The sequence below is a fragment of the Lucilia cuprina genome, chromosome 6 (assembly GCF_022045245.1).
Source record: "Lucilia cuprina isolate Lc7/37 chromosome 6, ASM2204524v1, whole genome shotgun sequence".
Classification (NCBI taxonomy): Eukaryota; Metazoa; Arthropoda; class Insecta; order Diptera; family Calliphoridae; genus Lucilia; species Lucilia cuprina.
Window position 1 is genome coordinate 38102423 of NC_060954.1, and position 13985 is coordinate 38116407.

The 13985-nt window shown below is 30.5% G+C and overlaps 1 protein-coding gene across 5 annotated transcripts in view; it reads right to left on the reverse strand.

Moving 5' to 3' along the window:
- Positions 1-2817: 2817 nt before the first annotated feature.
- Positions 2818-13985, reverse strand: part of LOC111685663 (PDZ and LIM domain protein 7) — an 18178-nt gene continuing 7010 nt past the window's right edge. For 2 of the 5 annotated variants that reach the window (XM_046954769.1, XM_046954768.1), the window contains exons 3-7: positions 8547-8698; positions 7283-7377; positions 5644-6509; positions 3048-3103; positions 2818-2947 (exon numbers count right to left, since the gene is read on the reverse strand). In XM_046954769.1, coding sequence (XP_046810725.1) covers positions 2827-2947; positions 3048-3103; positions 5644-6509; positions 7283-7377; positions 8547-8698 — 1290 coding nt within the window. In that variant the 3' untranslated portion in view covers positions 2818-2826. Of the gene's footprint in view, positions 2948-3047; positions 3104-5643; positions 6510-6557; positions 6798-6936; positions 7110-7282; positions 7378-8546; positions 8699-13985 lie in introns of those variants that run through there. The other 3 variants (XM_046954770.1, XM_046954772.1, XM_046954771.1) reach the window with 3 other exon arrangements.

Consider the following 13985-nt stretch of genomic DNA (forward strand, 5'->3'; position numbering starts at 1 on the left):
TTCCAAGCAGACGCAAAAAACTGCACTTTATCGAGCCTAAAATGGTAAAGTAGGATTAAAATGATTTTCCCATTAAGTGGGAGTAAAGTCTATTGTCAGTAACAATTTACACTTGTATATTTTTCCTTTTCCTTCATTTTATTCGTATATAAACAAACAGTTTTTTGTCACTAACAAAATTTTAGTTGAGTCGACTTTTGTATTACATGAACAAAAGTCGACCTTCATAAAATCAAAGCAATTTCAGTCAAGTCTTTTAGACTCGAACAACATTATTTTAGGAAAAACAAAAATGGCATTTAAACTAAATATTTAATAATAAGTTTCCATTTTAAATATATTTATACCCTACACCACTTTAGTGGAGATGGTTTCTGCTGATATTTGTAACACACAATAATATTGGTCCTATAGGCCCTTAAAATATGCCAATCGGTTCAGAATCATTTTCTGATCTTCCATTGTCCTAGGGACGAAGCCTATTAAAAATGATTAAGATAGAACTGAACCTCCTAATAGGACTTGTAAAACGTTTAATCGAACTACAGGTCGAAATTTTTAAAATAATTCAATGAAATTTTTTACATAATCTTTTAAGTTATCGTAGACGAAGCCCATTGAAAATGGTTAACATTGGTCCATTATTTCACCTAGCCCGCATATAACTGATCCCGCTGAATAGGACTTTTAAGTTCGTAATTATGTTTAACATACTTGTTACTCGACAAAAAGTTTCAAAACCACACACTTTATTTTTACAGCAGGTGTAGGATATTATATGGTCGGCCTCGCCCGACTATAACTTTTTACTTGTTTTAAAATATATTTTTTTAACGAATGGAACGAACAAACTTTTTTATTGCATCCTTTTCCTCTACTCTGGTAATGAACGATAAAAGCCCTGAAATATAAAATACCATATGTGATGAATATTGGGATTACTATAGAAAAAGGATTAATGTATTTTTTTATTTTAAATATTTATCAAAATAAATAAAGGATAGTTTTAAAATGAATATATTACAATTAGGTCAAAATATTGATAAATTTTTTAAACCATTTAGTATTTAATTTAAGATTATTAAAATATTTAAACTTGTATTATTATTTCCATTATGTAATATCAAGTAAATTAAACATTTCCTAGTGTTATGTGAGGAAAATTGAAGGTACAGCACTCCACTGCAATGAACAGATGTTTTATATACCCTAAAGTGCAAATATCATTAGTAATTGCCTGCACAGTTCAAGAATTGTATTATAATATTATGAATTTAACTAAGAAATTCAGAAATTTAATTTTATGACCCCGAATAATTATGAGAAAACCTTCTTGGTTTCTTGTCTAACTAACTAACTAACTAACTAACTAACTAACTAACCAACTAACTAAGTAACTGAGTAACTAAGTAACTAAGTAAATAAGTAAATAAGTAACTAAGTAACTAAGTAACTAAGTAACTAAGTAACTAAGTAACTAAGTAACTAAGTAACTAAGTAACTAAGTAACTAAGTAACTAAGTAACTTAGTAACTAAGTAACTAAGTAACTAAGTAACTAAGTAACTAAGTAACTAAGTAACTAAGTAACTAAGTAACTAAGTAACAAAGTAACTAAGAAACTATGTAACTAAGTAACTAAGCAACTAAGTAACTAACTAACTAAGTAACTATGCAACTATGCAACTAAGTAACTAAGTAACTAACTAACTAAGAAACTAAGAAACTAAGTAACTAAGCAACTAACCAACTAAGTAACTAAGTATATAACTAACTAAGTAACTAAGTAACTAACTAAGTGACTAACTAAGTAACTAACTAAGTAACTAACTAACTAAGTAACTAAGCAACTAAGTAACTAAGTAACTAAGAAACTAACTAAATAAGTAACTAAGCAACTAAGTAACTAAGTAACTAACTAACTAACCAAAAATAAAATGTACATCAGCATTTTTTTAGCTTTACAATGATATATAACACTTAATAGTTTCATTCTATTATCAATCAAATTTTTCAGTTTAACTGAAACATTAACACAATTTATACCAAACATCGATAAATTTAAATAAAATTTTATATTGAATTTTGGAAGACGGAAAAAACTGTTACAGTAGATTTTTTGATTATGATTGTGTATAAATACACAATATACTCAAAAAAGGTCCTTTTTATCCTTTATTTTGACCTTAGGACAAAAATTTTGAGAAGCGCTATCTTGTAATCAATTAAACTGTAGTTTTAAATTGTAGTTTTAGTGGATTATTTTTTTTAATAAAGCATTCAATTTGTTTTATTGTGGAATATTTTTAGTTATTGCCGACAAAAAAAGGTTGCATGGACACACAGACAGTCGGACGGACATAGCTAAATCGACTCAAAAAATGATTCTAAGCCGATTGGTATACCTTAAGGAGGTTCTACGACCAATATTTTTGGGTGCAGCAGCACAAAAGCATAATACCCTCCCCATTATAGTGTAGGGTACAATTAAATATTTTGACATCAAAATTAATTGACTTTTTAAAACAAAATGTATCTATTAAAGATTTATCTGAACCAGTATTATTACATTTTTTTCTCTAAATCCGAACTTAACTTCTCTTTAAAAATAAACCCATTTCTTATTTATCTAAAAACATTTGTTTATTTAAATTTGATTTTAAACAAATAAAATATCTTACAAACAAGATAAATTTCGAATAAACATTCTAAATACATTTTTTTCAAAAAAGGGCAGCATTATATTCAGCATTAATTACAATTAGATATTATTCTACTCATACAACTAATTCTTTGTTAATTATTTTTTTGTTTTTTTTTTATATTATTATTGAGGATTCTTTGTTTTATTTTTTATATGTTCCAAAAGGTTGCGTTTGGCCAGCAATTGTATGCGTTGTTCAATTAAACCCAAGGGTTTGTTTGGCACCAAATGGCAAGTTGATTGCCTGTAAAAGTACACAAAAAGAAAAGTTAAACAAAATGCTCATTTAGATAAAAGAAAAGAAGATAAATAAATGAAAATGTTTAAATAATGAATAAATTTACTTATAAATGATTTTCTCACGATCTGCCCAAGGCCAAGAACGTTCCAATTTATCCAGCTAGAAAAAGGAAGAAAAAAAAAATTAAATGAGGTGAAGATAAAATGAAATGCAAATGTAAGAAATATTAATTAATTTTAAGTGATAAGCTGTAAAAATTTTTAATTAAAAACAAATATTCGGTTATGCTGAATCATTGGTTCCTATCATTATTTATCCTTACGGTGTATAATAGATTTTAGAAGGTACTAAGTACTAAAGCGAAGTACTTTAAGAAGAATAACATATATCACCATTTCAAAAGTAGCACCAAGTGAATTTGTTTACCTTCTGTAGAAGTGATGTTTATTGGCCTCTAAAGAAGTGAAAACAATCCAATTTTGTTTAAAATAAGTAAGAAGTTATAGTCGGGCGAGGCCGACCATATAACACCCTACACCTGTATACGAATAAAATGTGATTTAGTTTTCACAATATAGCATTTAAGTTGAATTGTACCTTGCCTCAGATATACTAAAGCCATTTACTGTTTAATAAAACTGTGGATATTTAAGTAAAATTTTGATGGGGGCTAGGGTCAAATGAGGCCCTATAATTATAAAGTTCATCAGGGTCATCAAGACTAGTATAGAACTTGGTTTTGCAGCTTTTTGTCGAGATACGAGTATATTAAGCATAATTATGAACTTAAAAGCCCTATTTGGCGGGTTATAGGTGAAATAATGTTAACAATTTTCAATAGGCTTTGTCTACAGTACCATAAAAGATCATGTGCCAAATTTCATTGAATTATCTCCAAAATTGCGACCTGTATTTTGATTAAATGGTTTACAAGCTCTATTCGGGGGTTCAATTGTATGGGGGCTAAGTGAAATAATAGACCGATGTTAACCATTTTCAACAGGTTTCGTCTATAGTACGTAAAAAATGATGTGCCAAATTTCATTAAATTATCTCCAAAATTGCGACCTATAGTTTGATTACAATGTTTACAAGCCCTTTTTAGGGGGTACAGTTGTATGGGGGCTAGGTGAAGTAATGGACCGATCATAAACATTTTCAATAGGGTTCGTCCCGGAGATAATAGAAGATCTTGTACCAAATTTTATTCAATTATCTTCAAAATTGCGGCCTGTAGTTTGATTACTAAGTTTACATGGACGGACATAGCTAAATCGATTCAGAAAATGATTCTAAGTCGATTGGTATACAGGACCAATATTATTGTGCGTTACAAACATCAGCACAAACCCAATATACCCTCGCCACTAAAGTGGTGTAGGGTATAATTAAAGATATATTTTTGTACTGAAATTTTTTGAATTAAACCAATTTTATTTTGGAGTTAATTGATAAATGCGTATAATTTATTTATTTATTTATGTTTTTATAATTTGAGTTAATCGTTAATTTAAGTAAAGTCGTTCCCTGGAATTACTTCTAGAGAACGACTTCAGATATAGTGAATTTGGAATTAAATAAAAAGAACATCCCTCCTATGAAAAGCCTGTGTTAAAATCGTCACTTCTTGAGGTCTTTTTCAGTACTTCAGTAAATTCAACTTCTTTTCCCCTTCTTTGAAAGTAATATTTTTGCTGGGAATATATATTAGGTTTCTATAGTCGAAACGAAAAGTCGACTTTTTGCATTGAGTTAAAAGTCGACTTTTAAGTTAAAAGTCGACTTTCATGCAAAGTCGATTTTTCGACTTTTTTCGGTTAGTTCAAAGTCGACTTTTAGACTTTTCGACCTTTAGTATTTTGTAAATAGTTGACTTTTCAACTTTTCCACTTTTTTCGAATTTTTCCGGCCTTTCGACTTTTTTCGACTATTTTCCACTTTTTTCGACTTTCCGACTTTTTTCGACTATTTTCAACTTTTCGACTTATTCCGACTTTTCGATCATATCAGACTTGTCGACGATTTTCGACTTTTTTCGATTTTCAACAAATTTCGACTGTTTGACTATTTTTGACTTTTGAGTTTTTCCGACTAATTGACTATTTTTGAATTTTTATCGACTTTCCAACTATTTTTGACTATTTTCGACTTTTCGACCTTTTTCGATTTTTTCCTATTTTTCAACTTTTTTTGATTTTTTGGACTTTTCGACTTTTATTTCCAAAGTCAACTTTTCGACTTTTTTCACTGACGATAATCGAGTTATCGACTTTTTTTGGAACCAAATAGTCGACTTCGACTTTTTTCGACAAAAAGTCGATTATTCGAAAGTCGATTTATAGAACCCTAGTATATATGGATTTTATTTGGAAATTCTCTTGTTATTTATTATATCATTTATTAAATTTGCTCTTTCAAAATTTTGGGTATTCTACCTCCAATGGTTTCCCCGATATATGAATTTTTGTATTAAATTCACATGGAGGGTCTCATGCCCCTATTTTTAGTCCACCCATTCTCTGAAGAAAACCGATGAAATAATAAGACATAATATCTTTTAAATGACAAAATCAGATATTTTAAAAATTTAAGGCACGATATCTCGAAAGTCAATTCAAAAAGTTCACAAACTGTAGCAGTATCCTACTTGTACCTTAAAGATTATCATTTCAACAAGAAAAAAAACTATTTAAACAAACCTTTTGTTCCTTTTCTGGTGTTTCAGCTTTAGTGTGTCTTTGTTCACACACCAACATGTCCTTGCTTTCGTCCAAGGATTTTTCTTGTAACACATTTAATTTATCACTATTTTCATCATCATTTTCGTTGTCTCGTTCATTTTCATCTGTATCATTTATTTGCAGTTTTGGTTTGTTGCGTAAATTCCATGTAAAAGTGGTTGTTAAAAAGTCCTCTTCATCATCGCCATCGTCATTGTCCTCATCATACTCTTCAATATCACTTTCCTCGTTGACATGACCTAAAGGTATTTTAAGCATCGACAAGTTAAACTCTTCATACATGTCACAGCTCTTTTCGCTATAGTCATCATTGTTATCTTCATCGTTGGTGTTGTTAGCGTTGTCATCATAATTGTAATCATCATTTATGACGTCATTATCATCGCCATCATTGTCAATGTCCTTGTAGTCTATTTCGTTTGGTTGGTAATTATTTTCCGATGCATAATCTGATTCCGGTGTTACATCCTTTGATTTTCTATGCCTTGACGCCGCATAACGTTTAAGTTGCAAATATGCTTCTTTTACATCGAAATCTTCCTTCTCCGCTTCCGCCTCATCACTCAATTCGAAATCATAGACATCTTCGTCATAAGACAATTTGCGTCGTTGTTCATTTCCCCCCAAATGAGGGCAACAATAATCATTTCCGCTTTGAAAATGATGGCGGCAATGTGCTGAAGACCCAGATGGCGGTAGGGTTGTGGTAAGTTTGTCGAAAGTTTGCGAAACGGTGGCCAAAGTGGAAGAGAGAATTTTTGGTATTTCAGCAATTTCCGATAGTTTTCTTTGCAAATCTTGTAGGCGTTTTTCAATTGTGGAAACTATAAAAGTTTGTCGATTTAAAATTGTTTTGAAAAATATTTATTACTTTATTCTCTATGATTTTCTACTTAACTAAATAATAAATAAAATAAATAGTATAACTGGTTAATTATAAAATAAAAAAAACAATTTAAATTTTAAAAGATAAAAATCCAAAATTATTTTTCTTTGGAAGCTGAAGGCAATGCCAGCAACATGTCCTCGGTGATGCGTGCTTTTAAATCTTTATCTTTGACTTCGGCAAAGAAACGTCTAATATTGCGTACGATACGATGATGTGGCAACTCCTTTGGGAAATATGTCCATTAATTTCAAACAATAATGCATGTTGATTATATATATATACAAACAGAAAATGATTAATGGGTTAATTATCTTTCAAAAATAAGTAAGTAACAAAAACAAAAAAAAAGTTGTTGGCAATACCTCCTCTTCTTCATCGGAAGATTCATCTTCGCTCAATTCAATTATAACTTCGTTGCCATCTTCATCGATTTCGGTTTTAGTTTTCTTTTTCTTTGGTTTGGGTGGTGGTGGAGGTTCAGTCCACATAATGGGATGCCAACAACGGGAGCCTAGCAATGGAGTGGGGGTAAATTCTACAAATAAGAATTAATTTGAGTTTTCTTTTAGTTTTCTTTGCGGTTAGATTTAGCATAGTTTTTACAGGTGCGGGAGAAGAGCAGGCAAATAAATTTGAAGGGGTTTGGGGGGTTTATTAGCATGCATATAAAAAAACTATAGTAATTTAAAAAGTTAAATTTTTACTTACCTTTAGGCGGTGGAGGTGGTTTTGGTACTCTCAGCACAATATTTCTTTCTTCTCCCGGCTCGTAGCCCTCCAAGGTCTCTTCGTCTTCCATACTACTGGAAAAATTTAGATATAACCGTTAATATTTTTTTTTTTTAAATCTTAACTATAAATTTAAAATAATATTTTAAATCACTTAAACATTATGGAAACACTGTGGCGGAATTTTAAAAATAAGTAATATCGGTTCTATAGGTTTTTAAAATGGAACAACTAGAGAATGTGAAGAACTAAATACGATCAATGATTTTTTGTTTCTGATCCGATCCAGTATAAACTATATATAAATATAAACGAAGTAGCTCTACTTATAATTTATGGGTGTGGCACATCCCACATCACCATTGTCAAATAGGGACCTTATATGAGTGGTTGGGTACAGAGATTTTGGTTCATATAAAACTTGTTTATTTCTACGTTATACTTTATCTTTTAAAACAGTTTGGCAGGGGACACTTTTATGGGGGTTATACGAAAACGTACTTCGAAAAATCTTAGAAAATTTCAACTGTTTAACTCTTTCGTGTTTTCGTAGATCTTAGAATATAATAAGGACCCAGAATATACATATATACTTTTGTCGGTCTGCCACCAATATTTCGACCTCCATCATTTTTGATGGTGATTGTTTTTAATTTCTTAATCGATTGGCCATGGGTGCGTTTCTAATATTTAAATTCATCTTAGAAAATCTTAGAAAATTTCAACTGTTTAATTCTTTCGTGTTTTCGTGGATCTTAGAATATAATAAGGACCCACAATATACATATATACTTTTATCGGTCTACCACCAATATTTCGACCCCCATCATTTTTGATGGTCGATTGGCCATGGGTGCGTTTCTAATATTTAAATTCAAAACTGGACGTTAAAAGCGGAGAAATTGTTTGGAAAAAAACATATATTTGTTTTCCTTAAACTGCCTTTATACTGATGGACAAATTTGAAACCCTTTGGTAACCTGTAGAACATAGAGGGTACACTCTATCCTGTTAACAACAGACATTAAGCAAAATGAACGGACTTACACAACTAAAACATCATGAAATTTCATAAGAACTCAGAATATATGTGGTTATATAAAACAAAAACGTAAAATAACTGCCAAAACAATTTTAAACTTTTTAAGTAAATTATTATTACTCCTAGCTACCTAACTTAAACTAAAACTCTAGTCCCTAATAGTTTTTAATTGCTAAGTAGAAAAATAAATATATGCTTTACCTTTTAACCATGAATTGAATTTTCTTGCCAGAGGCGTCTATTTTTTCGTGAGCTTGCGACAGAGTCAAATGTGTTGCGTCCTCTTCGTTGATTTCCAATATAATATCACCCAAACAAATGCCACCCTTATCAGCTAAACCGTCTGGCGTTACCTGGAAATTTGTTTTCACAAACAATTAAATTAATGGATTTCTTTTTTATTTTATTATATTTTTTTTAATTTAATTTAAATTTGTTTAATTGAACGTATTGAGTTGTGTAGACTTTCGAAACTAATTTACTACTGTTTGGTCATTCACATCATCATTTGGGGCGAATAGTCTTTTGTGTTAACAAAAGAAAATATAATATTTTAAAATATTCATATGTATTTTATAATTTCATTTAAGATAACAAAATATACAGATTTCTAAATACATATATATACGAAAATACTTAATGGCAAAAATAACATAAAGATTTTGTTAACCTACTTTTTAGTACAACAAAAAATAATATTTACTATTTCGTACATTCATAAATACTAAACAAGTATTTTCACATGTGCCTAAATGCCGATTGCAATATAGCTACGTACACAAAAATATTAAGGGTATTCACATCAAGACGATAAATGAATTAATGATACATACATATGTATATCCCAAAAGATTTTAAGAAAACTATCCATCTATCTATCTATCTATCTATCTATCTATCTATCTATCTATCTATCTATCTATCTATCTATCTATCTATCTATCTATCTATCTATCTATCTATCTATCTGTCTATCTATCTATCTATCTATCTATCTATCTATCTATCTATCTATCTATCTATCTATCTATCTATCTATATATCTATCTATCTATCTATCTATCTATCTATCTATCTATCTATCTATCTATCTATCTGTCTATCTATCTATCTATCTATCTATCTATCTGTCTATCTATCTATCTATCTATCTATCTATCTCTATCTATCTATCTATCTATCTATCTATCTATCTATATATCTATCTATCTATCTATCTATCTATCTATCTATCTATCTATCTATCTATCTATCTATCTATCTGTCTATCTATCTATCTATCTATCTATCTATCTATCTGTCTATCTATCTATCTATCTATCTATCTATCTATCTATCTATCTATCTATCTATCTATCTATCTATCTATCTATCTATCTATCTATCTATCTATCTATCTATCTATCTATCTATCTATCTATCTATCTATCTATCTATCTATCTATCTATCTATCTGTCTATCTATCTATCTATCTATCTATCTATCTATCTATCTATCTATCTATCTATCTATCTATCTATCTATCTATCTATCTATCTATCTATCTATCTATCTATCTATCTATCTATCTATCTATCTATCTATCTATCTATCTATCTATCTATCTATCTATCTATCTATCTATCTATCTATCTATCTATCTATCTAACTAACTACCAGGCACAACATCACCTTGAGTTGATATGGGTTCCAGGACATGAGGGCATCCGGGGAAATGAAATATCTGATGAATGCGCAACCAAAGGGTCGTTCCTGGACTTAATCCTTGCGCAGAATGATATTTACGCTCCCCTGACTCCCCTGGACTTAATCCTTGCGCAGAAGGATATTTACGCTCCCCTATCAAAACTTATAGATGAATGGGCTCTGAGTGAGACTGAACTCAGGTGGTCAAATATCACCACTTGTAGAATATCGAGACTAGAACTCTCATATCTCTCTATAAGAACTCGATTAGGCTTCTAACTGGTATAATTACTGGTCACTATATGATTGGACATATGTCAGAACGTATGGGCTACCCAAATCATAAATACTGTACAAGCCGATTAGATGAAGAGGAAGTGGAATCTATACAAAACCTTCTATGCGACTGTCCAGCTTTACAAGAACCCAGATTACTATATCTGGGTAGAGCTCTTTTCTATGATCTAGACTGTCTCAGAGATGCGTCACTGATAAACGTGATCGGTTTTATTAAAAGCACCGGCTGGTTTACATGGAGACCGAACGAACTAAGTAGTTAACGAGGGGGGGGGGGGTAACCATTTTCTCATCGCTAGGGAATGGTAATTCTAAGGGTATCGCAATGGGCCACAAGGTCTCCGAGTGAACTCGCTTGCTAGCGAGCAACTAACTAATCGTTTAGAACACATTCTAGGAACACCATTATTATATACATACGTATGTACAAACACTGTCTACACTTTCTAAACATCAGTTTATAAAACATTTATTTTCCTTCTTTAATATTTCTTAAAATTTTTTGGCTATTGTTTTTTATTTTCTAAAAACATAAAAATAAGAACAATAAACTAGAAGAAAAACAAATATAAAGAAATCCTTTATGTAGTTTGTTTTCATTTAATTTTTTTGGCAAAAAATTTATATTTTTCTTTAAAATGTATTTTATTATTATTTTACGAGAATGTATTTCATGTTTGTTCAAACATATACAGTGCCTCGCACCCGTAGATGTTAATGTGGATGGGATGGCATCATTTAAAGTAGGCAGACAGGCAGGGTAGTATTGCCAGTTGTCATGTGAACAAAATTTTTGGGGCAAAACTGTATGTAAAGACAACGAAAACATTAATTGAATAGGCATAGTTTTTAGAATTCTAGTTAGATTGCTGCTCGCATCTACATAGTCTTAGATTGTAATGGCTACGTACTAGACTTCTAGATGAGTTTGAGAATATTGTTGGTTGTAAAGCGAGCAAAATGCTAGATTGTATCAAGGAAATAGGAATTGGATGGCTTTTTACAATATATTATAGATTAATGCTATTACATTGGCAACACTGTTTTACAGAAAAATGTTATAAAAGTCATAAACGCAAAGATTCATTTTATTTACACATTTTAGTACGTCATAAATAGCTTTTTATACCCCCACTACACACACTGTAACTGCGTTCATATTCAACATTTTATTTCACATTATTATACCCTACATCATTAAACGAATAATAATGTTTATGCTAATGTTTGTTATCGCGATGTAAATTTGGCAAAAATTATATATGTATGTATACTTAAGTATATATGAATGTATTGACCTACATCTATGTAAATCTAACAACTAAATAAAGCTTGCTACATACACAAGTAATCATCGGCTTTCATATTTGTGTAGGGTATCATAATGCCAAACAAGCTCATCTTAAAAATCTCCCTTTCTTTGTTCTTAACATGTGCTTTTGTTAAGTATTTCACGTTCTTGTTGGTACTCGCATTCAAACTAGGCAACGTTTTCTTTTGTTAAATATTCACAGACATTGTATCCTGCGTAGTCAAGGAGATGCGAAGAAGAGAGAAGAAAAAATCAACATTTAAATATTTTAGCAGACATTAAGCAATTTAAGCCAACGAATTATTTAGGATTTCAAAATGTATTTAAGTAAGTTCAAGTACAACCACAAGCTTCGTTCTATACCATAATAATATTATTTTCATGGAAGATTATTTACTTATCGCAGATAATGTGTGAAAAGGAACTGTTGTCTAGGGATTTAATTTTTATTCTGTAAATAGAGGTTATACAAATATTATTGTGATTTGAATCTATGAATTGTATTTATTAAAAAATTTATAAAAGAAAAATTTAGAAGGTTAGTTCCTAAATATCTCTGTAAGTAACAAGGTACCAAATCGAACATTATCTGTATAACAGTTAAAAGATTACGGAATATATTTCTAATGATTCAGTTATGGCCATTGACTTTGGTGCTTCACCTCAAATAGACATCTAAACTAGAGACATATGGTTGGGATCTGATGTTTTTTGAAGGGTGTGCAATGTTAACTGATACATCCAAAATGGAATTCGGTATAGATGTTGTCATACAAGTTTTTGGATAAATGTAGTGTTTTCCAGGCATAGGTTTTAGAAGGCTATGGAACTGCCTTATTGTCAAATTCGAAAGAAGTTGTAGGATAAAACCCGCGACCTATTTGAGATGTATACAATCAGGTTGTGTTGGGTTTCAGAACACTGTTATATGCAGAGAAATGAAGTCACAAACAAACTGCCCAGATAAAGGTCAGATCTGGACACTAGGTTAGTGAAACCTTCTATTTGTCATTGCTACAGGTTAATCTTCAATAAACTTATAAACTTCTTAAACCAGTCCACGCACAGCAATAGGATCCTTTTTGGGTATTAAAGTTTTATTGGTTATGTCAGACTAGAGTAGAACATTTTGTGCGCAAAAGAATTTAGTCGTGGCGCATAGAGTCTGAGGTGGTAATGGCAATGAAAAGCATTCCATGTTGATAAGGGAAGTTCTGGGTTTTATCAGGAAAGTGGATTGGCTATTTAGGCGTCGTACCTCGTGTAGTTCTCTTAAAATATTATCAACATTCGTTCTCTATTAGGATAGAATTCATAAAATTCACACATGTCTTTCCGACATTTATACCATAACAATGGTTAATTTTGGGTCTACTAATGGACGTATACCATTTTGGTTTACAACACTTTTAAACTAAACTAATGAACTGTTCCGAGCTGTTTTTTCACTCTTTTAAGTAAGTTCGATCACCCAAAATAATCACCTAATTAATATTCAAGATTTCATCATAAATGTCAACCGTTTAGATCCATTTTGCGTAGACCAAAAATGACATATTATTGACCAAACAATTGTTGTCATTATTTTAAATCTGTTTGTTTACTTTTCATACCAAACGACACTGTATATACTAAATAAATATGTAATGTAGAATTCTTATTAGTGACAGATTTTTGGCAACAATTTCTATTTATTTAATATTTGAATGATGTTTATAAAATTTAGCAACAATTATTATTATGGCAGACGCGTGCTAGAAAATTATTTCCCCATCATAAGACGCAAAATGCTGAAGAGAATATCAATTACGACATATAGAATAGATTTTTTTTTGGCTGGGAAAAAATCATGAATAAAATCTCAATTAGCGGATGGCAACGTGAACAAAAGACATCTTAAAGAAATATATAAATTACTTAAATATATTCTTATAAGTAAATAGCATGCATATAAATACGTACATATACGTAAGTATATACATATTGACGCAAACATTTGTTTTTAATTTTATATTAATATAGATTTGCAATTAGTATATTGTGCAAATTCATTATATAGAATTAACTAGTTATGTTTTAAGTTGAAATAAAGTTCCACTAGACTATAGACCGAATTATACGCTAGACTATAGACTAATTTACAGATAGACTATACAATAATCCTACTATAGACTATAAACTGAATAGTAGACTTAACTACAGACAAATCTGTAGACTAGACCATAGGCTAGGCTACAGACTAAACTATAGAATAGACTATAGACTAGACTATAGACTAGACTATAGACTAGACTATAGACTAGACTATAGACTAGACTATAGACTAGACTATAGACTAGACTAT